This window comes from Canis aureus, chromosome 34 (assembly GCF_053574225.1).
Source record: "Canis aureus isolate CA01 chromosome 34, VMU_Caureus_v.1.0, whole genome shotgun sequence".
Taxonomy (NCBI): domain Eukaryota; kingdom Metazoa; phylum Chordata; class Mammalia; order Carnivora; family Canidae; genus Canis; species Canis aureus.
The window spans coordinates 28,770,205-28,786,412 of record NC_135644.1 but is presented as its reverse complement, the minus strand read 5'-3'; the positions used below and the strand labels follow the sequence as shown (position 1 = coordinate 28,786,412).

Here is a 16,208-nt window from a genome sequence, read left to right as displayed (position 1 = left end):
TTACGATTCAGTCTCTTTGCAACTTTGAAGTATATAATACAATATTGTTGACTATAATCCTATGCTGTGCCTTAGATCTTGAGAAGTTAGTCTTCTAATTGCAAATTTGTAACCTAGAACGTCTCCTCGATTACCCCACCCCCTACTCCATGGAAACCTCCATTCTACGATAAGTTTCTATGAATTTGGTCTTTTTTTTAATTCCACATGTCAATGACATCGTATGATATCTAACCAAATTCCCTGTCTAGTTTGTCTTACTTAGCATAATGTCCCCAAAGTCCATCCATGTTATCACAAAGGCAAGGTTCTTTTTTGCTTATGGCTAAATATTTCATCTATCATATATATGTATATATGTATATACATAACATATTTTCTTTATCCATTTATTCATTGACAGACACTTGGACTGTTTCCACACCATACTTGTGAATAATGCTGCAGTAAACATGGGAGTGCAGATACCTACTCTGCAGACATCTTTTTGATATTCTGTTTTCATTTCTTCTCAGTATATACCCAGAAGTGGGATCTCTGGATTATATTGTTGTTCGCTTTTTAATTTTTTGAGGAGCATCCAGAGTTTTTCATGGTAGCTGAACCAAATTACAATTACATCAACGGAGCACAAGGCTTCCCTTTATCCACATCCCTACCAATACCTATCTTTTCACCTCCTGGATAACAGCCATTCTGACAGGTGTGAGGTAGTATCTAATTGTGATTTCAATTTGCATTTCCCTTCCCTTTTAATGTAACTGTTGACCATTTGGATGTCTTCTTCAGAAAAATATGGATTCAGTTCCTCTGCCATTTTTGATTGGATTATGGCAGGGATCATTGAGTTGTATGGATTCTTCATGTATTTTGAATATGAACTTCTTATCCAATGTGATTACAAATATTTTCTTCCATTCTGTAGGCACGATTAATTATGTTAAAATGTCCATATTATGCAAAACCATATCTAGACTCAATGCAACCTCTATCAAAATTTCAGTGGCATTTTTCAAAGAAATAGAAAATGCAGTCTTAAAGTTTATATGGAACCAAAAGACTCCATAGCCAAAGCAGTCCTGAGAAAGAAGAACAAGTCAGAAGAATCACATTTCCTGATTTAAAACTATACTACCAAGCTATACAATTAAAACAGTATGGTATTGGAATAAACATAGGCCGATGAAATAAAAATAGCTCAGAAATAAACCCTACGTATAAAATCAACTGATATTTGACAAGGGAGACAAGAACACTCAATGGGGAAAGGATAGTGTCCACAACAAATGGTGCTGGGAAAACTGGATAATCACATGCAGAAAAATGAAATTGGACCCCTGTCTTGCACCACTCACAAAAATTAACTCAAAATGGATTAAAGACTTAAATGTAAAATCGGATACCATAAAACTCCTATAAGAAAACATGGGGATGAACTTGACATTGGTCTTGGCAATGATTTTTTTTTTTTTTTTGGATATAACCCTAAAATGAGAAGCAAAAGCAAAAATCAACAAGCTTAACCTTGTCAAACTAAAAACCTCTGCACATCAAAAGAAATAACCAATAAAATGTGGTAATTTATTTTAAAGTAAGGGCTAAAATAAGTTTTCTGCTTTTTTTCCCTGACATTAGCCTATATTTTTTCAAGGACTGTTTGGGTTGAATATTTTTAGAACTTTTTTTCCACCAAGAATTTATTTTGTTAAGTAATAGAGACCCAGATTTAAGGGTTTAAGATTTAAGGGTTTGTTTTTTTTCTCCCCAAATGATCCCATTCTAACAACCCCCTTTTTTTTTTTTCCTAAAGATTTTATTTATCTATTTGACAGAGAGAGAGAGAGAGAGCACAAGTAGGAGGAGCAGCAGAGGGAGAGGAAGCGGGCAGACAGCCCCACATGGGGCTCGATCCCAGGACCCTTGGATCATGACCTGAGCAGAAGGCAGACGCTTAACCAAGTGAGCCAAGCAGCTTCCCGTCGACAACCTTTTATGTAAAAATTTATCTGCCCTTCACTGATAAGAGATGCTCTATTTTCAGATGTGCTTGAATATATTTCTGAACCATGAATTCATTGATCTGTCTCTTGATCTTTGTGCCAGTACAATGCAATCCTAATTATTGCTGCTTTTTAAGAAATTTAATATGTTTTAAGATTCAGTAGAGAGAGTAAAATCATTCTATGACAAAGCCAGCTACAAGTCCTCTATTAAGATATTTATGATAATTAACTTTCTCTACCATCATTAAAAACTAGAAAAGCAGAAAATAAGAACCAAGGAAAATTATGCTTATATTACTTTTACCTTCAGAGTGGTTTGGGTTCATGCTATTACCACATTCCCCCCAGCAGATCTTTCCTCCATAGTCTGTGTTTATTAAGCCTCTGTTTATGAGCTTCTGTGATTTTCATGAGAATTCTTACTTCATTGTGTCTTATTTTAGGTCTAACTCTGAATCCAAATATGCAGGCTGACAGATTCTTTTTTTTCTTTTTTTTTTTTTATGGGCTGACAGATTCTTGAAGACAGGAACACTACATACAACAATCAGTTCAGGCATTGGTGTCGTTTGAAACAGAAAATTTTCATTTTGATAAAGTTCAGTTAATTTATTTCTTTTGCTGTTTATATTTTGTTGTCATAAACAAGAATCCATTGCCCAAGCTAAAGTCATGTAGGTTTACCTTACATTTCTTCTAAGACTTTTATAGATTTAGCTCTAGTATTTAGGTTTTAGAAAATTTTTTAGTTACTTTTTGGATATGGTATCATAGAGGTGCAATTTCATTCTTTTGCAGGTAAATATCCAGTTTCCCATTCCAATTCTTAAAAACACAATGGTTTCCCCCATTAAATTGTCTTGGTCCCCTTGTCAAAAATCCATTGACCATAAATACATGCATTTATTTCTGGATTCTCAAGTCTGTCCCATTGATCTGTCTATTCTTATGGCAGTACTGCAATATCTTGTTTACTGTGTTGCTTTGTAGTCATTTTTGAAATTGGGAAGTATGAGTCTCTCATATTTGTGCTTCTTTTATGAAAGTTGTTTTACCTATTCTGAATTCCTTGCAACTCCATATGAATTTTAAGATCAGCTTGCTGATTTCTCAAACGAAGCCAACTGGGATTCTACAGGAATTGCCTCAAATCTGTAGATCAATGACTTAAGTCATTAAACCTTCGGATCCATGAAAAATTGGAAGCTTTTACATTCATTTAAAACTTTTTTCTTCCCACAATGCATTGCAGTTATCAGAGTATAAAATTTGTACTTCTTTTGTTAAAGGTTATCTTTATATACTCTTTTCGATGCTATTATAAATTAAAATATTTTCTTAATTTCATTTTCAGGTAAAAAATTCATTTTCAGTTTATTAATTGCAAGTGTGTATTGAAATACAATTGATTTACATGTATTCATCTTGTATCCTGCAAATTTGCTGAATTCATAAAACAATAATAGACTTTAAGTGGATTCTTTAGGATTATTATAAACAAAATCACATCATCTGTAAATAGCTATACTTCGTTTCTTATTTTCAAACTGTATGCTTTTTGTTTTCTTTTCTTTACCTAACTACCCTGGCTAGAAACTATAGTACAATGCTGAATAGAAGTGATGAGAATGAACATCCTTCTCTTTGTATTGGTCTTAGTGGGAAAGCCGTCACTCTTTCACTGTTATATGGTGTTAGTTGTGGGGGGTTTTACTTACCTTTTAGCAGGTTAAGGAAACTCCCTTCTCTTCCTAGTCTATTGAGTGGTTTTGTCATGAAAGAGTGTTGGGTTTTGTCAAATGCTTTCGCTGTATTTTTTTTTTTTTTTTTGCATTCTGTGTCAGTAAGATGAACATATGTTTTTTGTTTTTTATTCTGTTGATATGGTATATTATTACATTAATTGATTTTCAGATGTTAAGCCAAGTTTGCATTCCTGAGATAAATCCCACTTGGTCATGGTGTATAATTCTTTTTATACGTTGCTGATTTGGTTTGCTAGTATTTCCTTGAGGATTTTGGCATTCATATTCAAAAAAGATACTGGTCCATAGTGTTCTATTCTTACAAAGTATTTGTCTTGTTTTGATATCAGGGTAATATTGGCCTCACAGAGAGGCCTAAGTTTTAGAAGAGCTTATGAAAAATTAGAATTAATTTTTCTTTAAGTGCTCGGTAGATTTCACCTGTGAAGCCATCTGGGCCTGGAGTTTTCTTCATGATAAATGTTTTGATTACATCTATCTCTTTACATGGTATAAATACACTCAAGGTGTCTCTTTCTTTTGGAGTCAGTTTCAATAGTTTGTGGGTTTTGGAAATTGGGCCAGTTCATCTAAGTTACCAAATTTATTACTGTACAATTGTTTGAAGTATATCTTCTAATCATTTTTTTCCTCTAAGGTCATTAGTAATGTCCCCACTTTCATTTCCAGTTCTACTAATTTGAGTCTCTTCCTGGTCAATCTAGCTAAAGGTTTGCCAGTATATTAATCTTAAGCAAAAAACAGATTTAGTTTTATTGATGTTCTTTCTTTTTTTAATTGCATTAATTTCCACACTAATCTTTATTATTCCGTCTGCTTGCTCTAGGTTTATTTTTCTAGGATTTTAAGGTAAAAGATTAGATCAATATTGATAGATTTTTTTTAGTCATTTAAACCTATAAATTAGTACCTCTATAATTATAGAGGTATAGAGTTATAATATAACTAATATTTAAACCTATAAATATTAGTACCTCTAATCACTATTTATTTAAGCTACATCCCATACATTTGGGGATATTGTGTCTTCATTTTCAATCGTCTCAAAATATTTTCTAATTTCACTTTTGAGTTGTTCTTTTTAACCAATCAAATATTTAGGATGAAGTTGTTTAATTTCCACATGTATATGAGTCTTATCTTTTTTGTGTGTGTTAGTTATTTCTAATTTCATCTTATAGTCAGGGAACATACTCTATATTCTTTCAATATTTTTCAGTTTATTGAGGTTTTGGGGGAGAACAGGGAGAGCCCTAGCATATTATCTATCTTGGGGAATGTTCCCTATGTACTTGAAAAGAATGTGGAGTCTGCTGTTTTGGGGGAGGTAGTGTTATACAGGTGTCTAATAGGTCTAGTTGGTTTGAAGTGTTGCTCAAGTCTTCTATTTTATGTTGATCTTGTCCATCCATTATGGAGAGTGAGGTATTACATCTCTATTAGTGTTAAATTGTCTGTTTCCCTCAAATTCTTTTTTTTTTTATTTAAAAAAAATTTTTAATTTTTATTTTTTATGATAGTCACAGAGAGAGAGAGAGGCAGAGACACAGGCAGAGGGAGAAGCAGGCTCCATGCACCAGGAGCCCAACGTGGGATTCGATCCTGGGTCTCCAGGATCGCGCCCTGGGCCAAAGGCAGGCATATATATATATTTTTTTCTTTTTTTTTTTTTTTTTTTTTACTTTTAATCTGAAAACGTCCTTGAATATTTTTTTAGGGTGAATCTTCTGGCAACAATTCTCTCAAGATTTTTGGCTGTTTGTTTTGTTGTTTAATCTAGAAATACCTTTATTTCACATTTATTTTTATAAACTTTTGTTGATATCCAGCTTTGTTGGATAGAAGATTCCTGATTGAGAGACTTTTCTTTCAGTATTTGGAATATGTTATTCCACTGTTTTCTTATCTCCACTGTTTCTGATGTAAAGTCAGCTCAAAATCGTAATGAAGTTCCCTGCTAAGTGCTGCATCCTTTTACTGTTTGCTTTCAAAATGGTCTTTTTATCTTTCAGCCTTCTTGCTATTACATAACTATTGTGAATCTCTATGTTTATTCTTAAAAAAAAAAAGATTTTATTTATTTATTCATGAAAGGGAGAGAGAGAGAGAGAGAGAGAGAGAGAGAGGCAGAGACACAGGCAGAGGAAGAAGCAGGCTCCATGCAGGGAGCCTGACTTGGGACTTGATCCCGGGTCTCCAGGATCAGGCCCTTGGCTGAAGGCGGCACTAAACCGCTGAGCCACCTGGGCTGCCCTCTATGTATATTCTATTTGGAGTTCATTGTACTCTCTAGATGCACGTTTTCTAATATTTGGGAAGTTTTAAGGCATTTTTAAGGGAAGTAGTTTTACTACTCCTTCTAGTACTCCTATTATGCATATGTTGTTACACGTTTTGGTGTCTCATGTTTCTCTGAGGGTTTTTATTTTTCTTCACTATGTCTTTCTCTGTGTTCTTCAGATTGCATAGTCTACCAAACTGTCTTCCAGTTTTTCATTCTTTTTTCTGCCAGTTCAAATCTGCTATTGAGCCCTCTGATGATTTTTTTTAAATTTCAGCTATAGAATTTCCATTTTTTAAAATGACTTTTTTTTTATCTTTCTACTGATTTTCTCTAATACAACACTTCCATCATGTCTTCCCTTACTTCCTTATTAAGAGTTTCCTTTAATTCTTTGAGTATAATTATAATGGCTTCTTTGAAATAATTGTCTACTACATCTAATATCTGTTTATTCTCATAAGAAGTGTCTGTCACCTCTTTTTATTCTGGTGTTGGGTTATATTTCCTTGTTGTTGTTTTTTAACATATCCCATAATTTTTTGTAGGAAACTGAACATTTTAGACAATATATTGCAGCAACTCTGAATTTTCACCCCCTCCTTTCCATGGCCTGTTGTTTGCTTCTTTATTTGTTTATTAGCTAGTTGAGTGATTTTAGCAAGGTGTGTTCCATTCATCTCTCCCTCCCAGTGTGAAGGCTCTGATGTCACCCATCAAGGTCACAGCCCACACTGTGTATGCCCACACTGGCCCTGGGATGACAATGCATTTGGCAAGACTCTCTTTGTTTCCTTCCCCCACCTGCTTCCCCACCATACTCCCCACACTCCATTGTTAAGCTTCACTAAATGCTGGCTCATTGCTCTATTGTCTTCAACAATGTCCAGGGGCATGAATATCTTTACAGACTAAACCTATCAAATTTTGGGACCTTGAAGTTATAGTTTCCACCATCAAAGATTTGTTCTGACCCCAAAAGAGGGCTTCCAGATACCTCTTTTCCCATTTCTCTCCAGTGAACTGTCCTACAGTTTAGCTCATATATCCTATAAATCTACTAATCTCCTATAGCCTTTCACCAAAAATTTCCATTGTTTTTGAGAATGCCCATAGGCCTAACTTCTTTAGTCTTGCAAATAAAGTCAATTCCTTTGGAAAGGAATTTGTAGTTCACTGTTCTATGGCTTGCTTGTCCTCCCCAAGCAGAATCTCCAAACCACGTCTTCAGTGCTGGTAGCAGAAGCAATGGTGAGCTTCTCTTTAAAGTGACACCCCACTTTAGGAGGTGAAGACTCAATGGATAAGAAGGGGGCAGCAGCCCTAGGTGCCTTTCGCTTGCTCTTAGCATGGAACGCCACCTAGTGGGCCAGAATAGGGGCAACTGGGGCTTTCAGTATTTTCGCAGTGCCCAAGATGGAGCCTCTGTCCCATTAGCAGGGGGTGGGGAGGTGTGGGGTGGGGGGTGTAGAGGGGGGATGGTGGTATGGTGGTGTTGGCCAAAGAAGAGACTCCCACCTCTCAGTCACACTTACCTGGAACTTAGCATCAGCAAAAGGTAGCTGGGAGCAAGATGAAAAATGCTGATGTTCTGCACCCTTAGGAAAGACAGATCTTCAGCTGGTTGCTGGAGGGAAAAAGGAGACCCATTTCTAGTCTGGAGTTTCTGTCTTCTTGAGGTAGGAAGAAGGAGAGAAGAAGGGCATGAGTCTTTGTTCAAATACCACAGATTCTCACAATTATTACTGAGTTATAGTAGATTTTCTTGAATAAATGTTTCTTCATTTGCTATAAGTCCTTAGGACTATTCCCTGAAACTTTAAATGGTAATTTTTTGTTATAATTTATCAGGTTTCAGAGTACCTCATACAGTCAGTCATGCCAAAAGTGAAACTCCCATGTAATATTTCACAGTATGAATATACTATAATTAGTCATTATCCTCTGGAATGTTATTGGTTTTCTGCTATTATAAATAAAGCTCCTGTAACAATTTTGAGACTTTTTTTAAAGGACATAAGTAGCTGTTTGTTTTTAGCATATTCCTAGAAATAGAACTTATTGGTCAGAGAATGCATGTATGTGAAGCGTAAGATACCTAGGAATAAACCTAACCAAAGAGGTAAAGGATCTATACCCTAAAAACTACAGAACACTTCTGAAAGAAATTGAGGAAGACACAAATAGATGGAAAAATATTCCATGCTCAAAGATTGGAAGAATTAATATTGTTAAAATGTCTATGCTACCCAGGGCAATTTACACGTTCAATGCAATCCCTTTCAAAATACCACGGACTTTCTTCAGAGAGTTGGAACAAATCATCTTAAGATTTGTGTGGAATCAGAAAAGACCCCAAATAGCCAGGGGAACATTGAAAAAGAAATCCAGAGCCAGGGGCATCACAATGCCGGATTTCAGGTTGTACTACAAAGCTGTGGTCATCAAAACAGTGTGGTACTGGCACAAAAACAGACACAGAGATCAATGGAACAGAATAGAGATCCCAGAAATGGGCCCTCAAGCCTATGGCCAACTAATATTCGACAAAGCAAGAAAGACTACCCACTGGAAAAAGGACAGTCTCTTCAATAAATGGTGCTGGGAAAATTGGACAGCCACGTGCAGAGGAATGAAGCTAGACCATTCTCTTACACCAGACAAAGATGAGCTCAAAATGGATGAAAGATCTTAATGCGAGACAAGATTCCATCAAAATCCTAGAGAACACAGGCCACACCCTTTTTGAACTCAGCCACAGCAACTTCTTGCAAGATACACTATGAAGGCAAAGGAAACAAAAGGAAAAATGAACTATTGGTACTTCATCAAGATAAAAAGTTTCTGCACAGCAAAGGAAACAGTCAACAAAACTAAAAGACAATCTACAGAATGGGAGAAGATATTTACAAATGACCTATCAGATAAAGGACTAGTATCCAAGATCTATGAAGAATTTATCAAACTCAAAACCCAAGAAACAAACAATTCAGTCATGAAATGGGAAGAAGACATGAAGAGACATTTCACCAAAGAAGACAGACATGGCCAACAAGCACATGAGAAAATGCTCCACATCACTGGCCATCAGGGAAATACAAATCAAAACCACAATGAGATCCCACCTCACACCGGTGAGAATGGGGAACATTAACAAAGTAGGAAACCACAGATGTCGGAGAGGATGTAGAGAAAGGGGAACCGTCTGCACTGTTGGTGGGAATGTGAACCGGTGCAGCCACTCTGGAAAACTGTGTGGAGGATCCTCAAAGAGTTAAAAATAGACCTGCCCTACGACCCAGCAATTGCACTGCTGGGGATTTACCCCAAAGATACAGACACAGTGAAACGCCGGGACACCTGCACCCCGATGTTTATAGCAGCAATGTCCACAGTAGCCAAACTGTGGAAGGAGCCTCGGTGTCCATCGACAGATGATAGATAGAGTAGCTGTGGTGTATGTATACAATGGAATATTCCTCAGCCATTAGAGACGATAAATATCCACCATTTGCTTCAATGTGGATGGAACTGGAGCATATTATGCTGAGTGAAGTAAGTCAGTCAGAGAAGGACAAACATTATAAGGTCTCACTCATTCGGGGAATATAAAAAAATAGTGAAAGGGGAAAGAAGAGAAAGGAGTGGGAAATATCAGAGAGGCAGACAGAACATGAGAGACTCCTAACTCTGGGAAATGAACAATGGGTAGTGGAAAGGGAGGTGGGCGGGGGGAGGGGTGACTGGGTGACAGGCACTGAGGGGGGGCACTTGAAGGGATGAGCGCTGGGTGTTATCCTATATGTTGACAAATCGAACTCCAGTAAAAAAAATATGCAAAAAGAAAAAAGACTACATGTATGTTTGGCTTATTAACATGTCAATTTCTTGAAATTATGTTCTCAATATACACGCCCACTAGCAATAAATGAGGGTTTTAATTGCTCCATAGCCTGGCTAACTTTTAGTATTGTCTGATCCTTTTAATTTTATCCCTTCTAGTAAGACTATAGTGGTGTCTCATTTGGTTATAACTCATTTTTCTATGAAAACTAATGATGTTAAGTGTCTTTTTATATGCTGGACAAACTAATAGTTGATTTTAGATGCTGGCTGTAGTCATTTGCCCCCCCCCTTTTTTTTATGTGGCTTGGTTGTCTTTCCAGTACAGTAGCTATATTATCATCTTTTCAATTTCTCCTTGTAGTGACAGTGGTCACCTGTGGTAGGCAGCTAGCATTACAACAAGAACCATCGGTTAAAGAAAATAATAATTCTAATGGCAAAATAAAAATCTTGGAAGACCCTACCTCAAAATAAAGGTGGAGAAAACAGTCCACAAGTGAAGACACCTTTGGATCCCCTCATACCTATTCAATCTTCTAATCATACACTGTAGAATGCTAACCACAAAACAGACATATTGTGATTATCTGTAAACATTAGAGGATATAGCATCGAGCTGTATTGCCTCCACCAGGACTCTGAGCCGTAAACTTGTAAGTACATTAGAAGCCGACACTCAGCAGACTTTGCTGAATTGCTGGCAGCATCAACATCTGATCGATATGCATGTTCACCAGCCAAGCTGACTAGTACATCTGTTCTGTGAAGAAACATACATTCTGCCTCTAGTACAATCAGTGTAATTAAAAATTAACATGCATTAATTGTTAGAGCTGATGTAAACAGCTGATGTTCCACTTAGCACTGTCTTCTGTACATATCATTAGGCAAAGCCAAATATTGTTAAGTAAACAGGCAGCGCTTACAAAAAGGAGGGAAATAGAAAACTAATTCCAACTAAATAAACTGACACTGTATTATAAGTCAAATTAAAACGATTAACCAGAGCCAGATTAGGCTCTGGATCTTCAGAGGAAAACAATTACAGAAGTCACATTTAATCATTCGAATCTCGTATGGCTAAATGTATTTAGGCTCCGTGGGAAACAGAGCGGGTGTGGGCCACGCCAGGATTTCGGAAGAGAGCGAGAACTCCGGGACCAGTCGGCTTCAGGATGGATTTAGGGCTTAAACACTCCGCGAGGATGCCTCCTCCAGTAACCAGCGTTCTCTGGGGAGACCCAAATCTGATGTTTAATGTGAAAAAAGTATTTTTTTTCCGCATGCATCTGCACACCTGCCCTCGCTGTCGGTGGGAGTCACAGGCCGGGGCGAGGAGAGCGCACCTCTCAAGTTGAGTCCTGTCCCACTTCTCCTCCTTCTTTTTCATAATGTCGGCAAAATGATTTCTCTAGCTTCATTCAACACCAGAAGAAAAAAAGGTCTCCAACAAGAAATCTATCCAGTAGGTGCACTCCCAGTTCAGAGAGCGGTTCTGTCTTCATGGGAGCCGGCGCTGGATCCAGGCCCGGGCCTGCCCTGCCCTCCCCTCCGCGGCCTGCCCTGCCCTCTGCGGCCTGCCCTGCCTTCCCCTCCGCGACCTGCCCTCCCCTCCGCAGCCTGCCCTGCCCTCCGCGGCCTGCCCCCCCCATGGCCTGCTCCCCCATCCACGGCCTGCCCTCCCCTCCGCGGCCTGCCCTCCCCTCCGCGTCCTGCCCTGCCCTCCGCTGCCTGCCCTGCCCTCCGCGGCCTGCCCTCCCCTCCACAGCCTGCCATCCCCTCCGCAGCCTGCCCTGCCCTCCGCGGCCTGCCCTCCCCTCCGCGGCCTGCCCTGCCCTCCGCTGCCTGCCCTGCCTTCCCCTCCGCGGCCTGCCCCTCTCCATGGCCTGCCCTGCCCTCCGCGGCCTGCCCTGCCTTCCCCTCCGCGGCCTGCCCCTCTCCATGGCCTGCCCTCCCCTCCGCTGCCTGCCCTGCCCTCCGCTGCCTGCCCTGCCTTCCCCTCCGCGGCCTGCCCCTCTCCATGGCCTGCCCTGCCCTCCGCGGCCTGCCCTGCCTTCCCCTCCTCGGCCTGCCCCCCCATCCACGGCCTGCCCTGCCCTCCGCGGCCTGCCCTCCCCTCCGCGGCCTGCCATCCCCTCCGAAGCCTGCCCTGCCCTCCGCGGCCTGCCCTCCCCTCCGCGGCCTGCCCTGCCCTCCGCTGCCTGCCCTGCCTTCCCCTCCGCGGCCTGCCCCTCTCCATGGCCTGCCCTGCCCTCCGCGGCCTGCCCTGCCTTCCCCTCCTCGGCCTGCCCCCCCATCCACGGCCTGCCCTGCCCTCCGCGGCCTGCCCTGCCCTCCTCGGCCTGCCTGCCCTCCGCGGCCTGCCCCCCATCCACGGCCTGCCCTCCCCTCCGTGGCCTGCCTTCCCCCCCACCCCCTGCGGCCTGCCCTGCCCTCCCCTCCTCGGCCTGCCCTCCCCTCCGCGGCCTGCCTTCCCCTCTGCAGCCTGCCTGACATTGGCAAACCTGATTCAGAGAGCATGAACCTCAATTTTGAGCATGATTTTCTAGGCTGTTTCCTCATGAAGTTGGGCTAAGTTTAAACAAACAAACAGACAAACCTCCTGATAAATGTTCTCCAAAGGAAATAAAAATCACAGAGCACTGGAGTCCGACGGAGAGCCTGATTTATCAAGAAATCATCAGGAAAAAGCATCGCTAGACGACTCAGGCTCAATCCTTTTTTATTTTTGTCATAATGGCTAAGTCACTGTAAAGAGACTAAAGATAGAAAACTCCCTTAGCTCGTAGGCATGCAATCATGAGGCTTCCGTTGCAACTCTGCAGTTAATGTGTTTGGGAGAGTGTCTTTTATTCATTCATAATTGCATTACATTTGACCGCAAATGAATGAGTTCGTATATTCAAGAAAGATATAAAAATGCTGAATCTACTCATACCAAACAATGTGAGATGTGTCAAGGATCACAGGAATCAAAATGGAGCCCATGAAAGTAAAGCAAGTTACATAAATTTAGGTCATGAATGTGAGAGCTGGCTTCTGAACTACTAAGTTATTTGTTTGCTGCTCAAAACCACCATCAATCTGTATGCTTTAAACATAAAATTTAAAAGATGGTAGTAATAAGACAAGTGTTTTTGAGAATTTAAAGTAAATACCTAAAAGATATCATCCTTATTATTATAAAAACGTCTGATATTTACAAAATACTAAGCCTTTAACATGAAATACGTTTACTATCTGAAACACAGTTTGTGAAGATTTTGGCATGATATTAAATACATTTTTCTTTTTTTTAAGTAAAAAATAATTAAAAAGTATTGGATAAACTATTTAAATGAAATAATTTGAAAGCGATGCAATAGTTAATTAAAAGTGAACATATATCAAAAGAAAAGGTTAACATATATCCAATGCATGGATTATTGATTATGAAGGAAGTAGCATAACCACTATATTAAACATTAAGATTTTGTTTTCAAAGTACTCAGAAAATCTTAATGATCTTGTGGTTTCTCAAATGTATGCATATCTTCCAGCAGTAACTTATGAAGTATTGTAGATATGGATAGTTTGTATAATTAGGATAAATTTGGTTTTTACATTGAAAACTTCCTTTTAAAATATCTCTCATTTCCCTTTATTTTCTTGACATTACACCTACACACACACAAACTTCCATTAATTCTGGGAAATTTCACCTAATTTCAGTATCGTATATTTGTATAGTGATTATTTAAAACTTTGCTAAAATTAAAAAGTAAAAAAGCATCTTCTTCATTTTCAGAGAAAGGTGGGATGAAGAAAATATGTCATTCACGAAAAGAATAAGGATATATGTTTTCTATAGCATTTTTTATAAGGATCTCATAATATATAATGATTCTGAAGTCCTCAGTGTACTTATAAATATATATTTTTCTCAAAGAAATGAGTATGAATTTGTGTAATCTTAAATCCTTCACAATATATAGAGGGTTTTCATGAATATAGTAGTAAGCAAATAAATGTCATACAAAGGAAGGGAAGATAGAAAATATAGAATGATGACTTACTGTGATTATTAAAACTTCATTAATACAGATGGTTTTTTACCTAGTGTCTCTTGGAATATGATAAACATATTTAGGATTGATTTATTTCCTAATCACTCTCATTTTCTGTTGTTTCATTTTGGAACACCTCATCCATTCTGTTTGTCATTATCGGGTCAGGTCAAAGTCTTTACTTTTCATATTTGATTGTGCCTTCAGGTAATGGAATTTTCAGTAAATGATATGTATAATTAACAGTAAGAAATATGTTTGTACTCAAATTCTCTATTTACACCCCAATCTACCAACAATTTTGCCAATGGGATTTAAAATATGGCAAAGAAGCGATGCTCACTTTCTCTGTGTGCAATATAGGAATATCCAATGTCAGTATCACAGCTACTCCTATCACCTTTTCACTTATGCCTTAAAAAATAAAACTGATAATTATCTATGATTCCTGATATCATCAATTTGTTGTTAATTATTTTTCTTTTCTATAGGATGCTTTAGATACTCACTTCTCTTCATTCCTGTGTCCAAAACTCCAAATGTGATGCTACAGAACTATAATTGCAAGTATGACAATGTCTTTTTGGCTATCCATGAGGTTATATACCATCCCTCAAGGATTCCCTTTGGGTTCTCTGTTATTTATGAATGGTAGGACTAGATGGTGAGTCCGTCAGGAGGATATGAAAGGCCTCAGGAGAGGTATGCAAAGGAGAAGTGGAAGAGATTGAGGGTAATCTTTTTGGTTTTGCTTTTTGACTTGTATTAGTCAAGAACTAGAACTCAGGTAGCAATACTCATACCAAAGGCAGAGAATCTTTCCGGTACTGATAAAAGGACTCTCTCTCAGGGTCCTGGAAGAGCAAGAGATCTTGGCACAACTGTCATTCTAGTTCAAAGTCTCAGAAACACTTGCTGAGATCGTTGGCCAAACAACAGAGCATGGTGACAGGGACGTATGTGGTCAGAAGCATTATCTGAAAACAAGGAAGTTGAAATTGAAATTCAACTCTTGCCCTTCTCTCACTCTATAACACAATTACTGAGCTCATCTAAAAGGGTAAAAGCAACCAACCATATTCACATTGGGCCTTGACTCTGCCCCCAAAGTCTTGTGTTTCCTTAGTTTGTTCTCTATCTAACACTCTACATGGACCACAGGGTCTATTTCCTTCCTCAAGCCCCTAACCATCCCCTTTGTTCTTTCTCCTCCTATCTAACAGAATAGGAGAAGCCAGACAGTGAAAATTACCTTACAATTGCACCAAAAACCTACAAAATCACCTGCATCGTTATCCCTTTTTCCTTCCCCTCTGTGTGAAAATAGAAGGGTTCTTCTTTTCTTTCCAGGCTACTTACCTGCTGCACTCCATTCTACCCCTTCTGACTTCTCAGACAACCCGTTCTACCCATTTAATGGTAAATCTTTTGTAGCCACACTTCTGGAAAATGTCATTTGCATGATAATGTCTCTGGTTTTCATCCTATTGGTTCCCCAGGGTCGGTCTGCATTTTCAGAGGAAAATATCTTTTATTAAGAAAAAATCAAGGGGTGGCTGGATGGCTCAGTCAGTTAAGCAGTTAAGCTCTGCCTTTGGCTCAGGTCAGGATCCTAGGGTTGTGAGAGAAGCAGGGAGTTTACTTCTCCCTCTCCCTCTGCCTCTCTCACCTGCACATGCTCTCTGTCTCTCAAATAAATAAATACAATCTTTTTTTAAAATAAAGAAAAGAAGGGGGGATCCCTGGGTGGCTCAGCAGTTTAGGGCCTGCCTTTGGCTCAGGGTGTGATCCTGGAATCCCACATCTGGCTCCCTGCATGGAGCCTGCTTCTCCCTCTGCCTGTGTCTCTGCCTCTCTCTCTCTCTTTGTGCCTCTCATAAATAAATAAATGAATGAATGAATAAATAAATAAATAAATAAATAAATAAATATATAAATAATTGTAAAAAAAAAAAAAAAAAGGAAAGAACAAAAAATAAAGAAAAGAAGGGCGCCTGGGTAGCTCAATGGTTGAGCATCTGCCTTTGACTCAGGTCATGATCCCAGGGATCTAGGATCGAGTCCCACAGCAGGCTCCTGCCTGTTTCTCCCTTGCCTATGTCTCTGCCTCTCTGTGTGTGTCTCTTGGAATAAATAAATAAAATATTTTTTTAAACAAGAAAAGAAAAGATCAAGTGCACAAGAAGAGATTCTTGAGGGGATATCTGCAAAGGAGCAAGGGAAGGGAGTATAAGAAGGTGAGGAAAGAGGCACCTAGGTGGCTCAG

General features: G+C 39.2%; 1 protein-coding gene and 1 long non-coding RNA gene across 13 annotated transcripts in view; one reads left to right on the top strand and one right to left on the bottom strand.

The window, feature by feature from the left end:
• LOC144304919 (uncharacterized) overlaps window positions 1-16,208 on the top strand; it is a 37,001-nt gene that overhangs the window by 10,428 nt on the left and 10,365 nt on the right. For 3 of the 5 annotated variants that reach the window (XR_013371916.1, XR_013371913.1, XR_013371912.1), the window contains 2 exons: window positions 1,811-1,959; window positions 14,434-14,509. This is a non-coding gene — a long non-coding RNA (uncharacterized LOC144304919). The remainder of the gene's footprint in view (window positions 1-1,810; window positions 1,960-14,433; window positions 14,510-16,208) is intronic. The other 2 variants (XR_013371917.1, XR_013371915.1) reach the window with 1 other exon arrangement.
• LOC144304917 (uncharacterized) overlaps window positions 1-16,208 on the bottom strand; it is a 78,641-nt gene that overhangs the window by 57,196 nt on the left and 5,237 nt on the right. For 5 of the 8 annotated variants that reach the window (XM_077883565.1, XM_077883559.1, XM_077883557.1 and 2 more), the window contains exon 2: window positions 7,586-7,723. The exons of the other annotated variants lie outside the window; for them this stretch is intronic. Coding sequence is in view for 2 of the 5 variants with exons in the window: in XM_077883561.1 (XP_077739687.1) it covers window positions 7,586-7,599 (14 nt within the window). In the remaining 3 variants the exon portion in view is untranslated. The remainder of the gene's footprint in view (window positions 1-7,585; window positions 7,724-16,208) is intronic. 8 annotated transcript variants of the gene reach the window in all.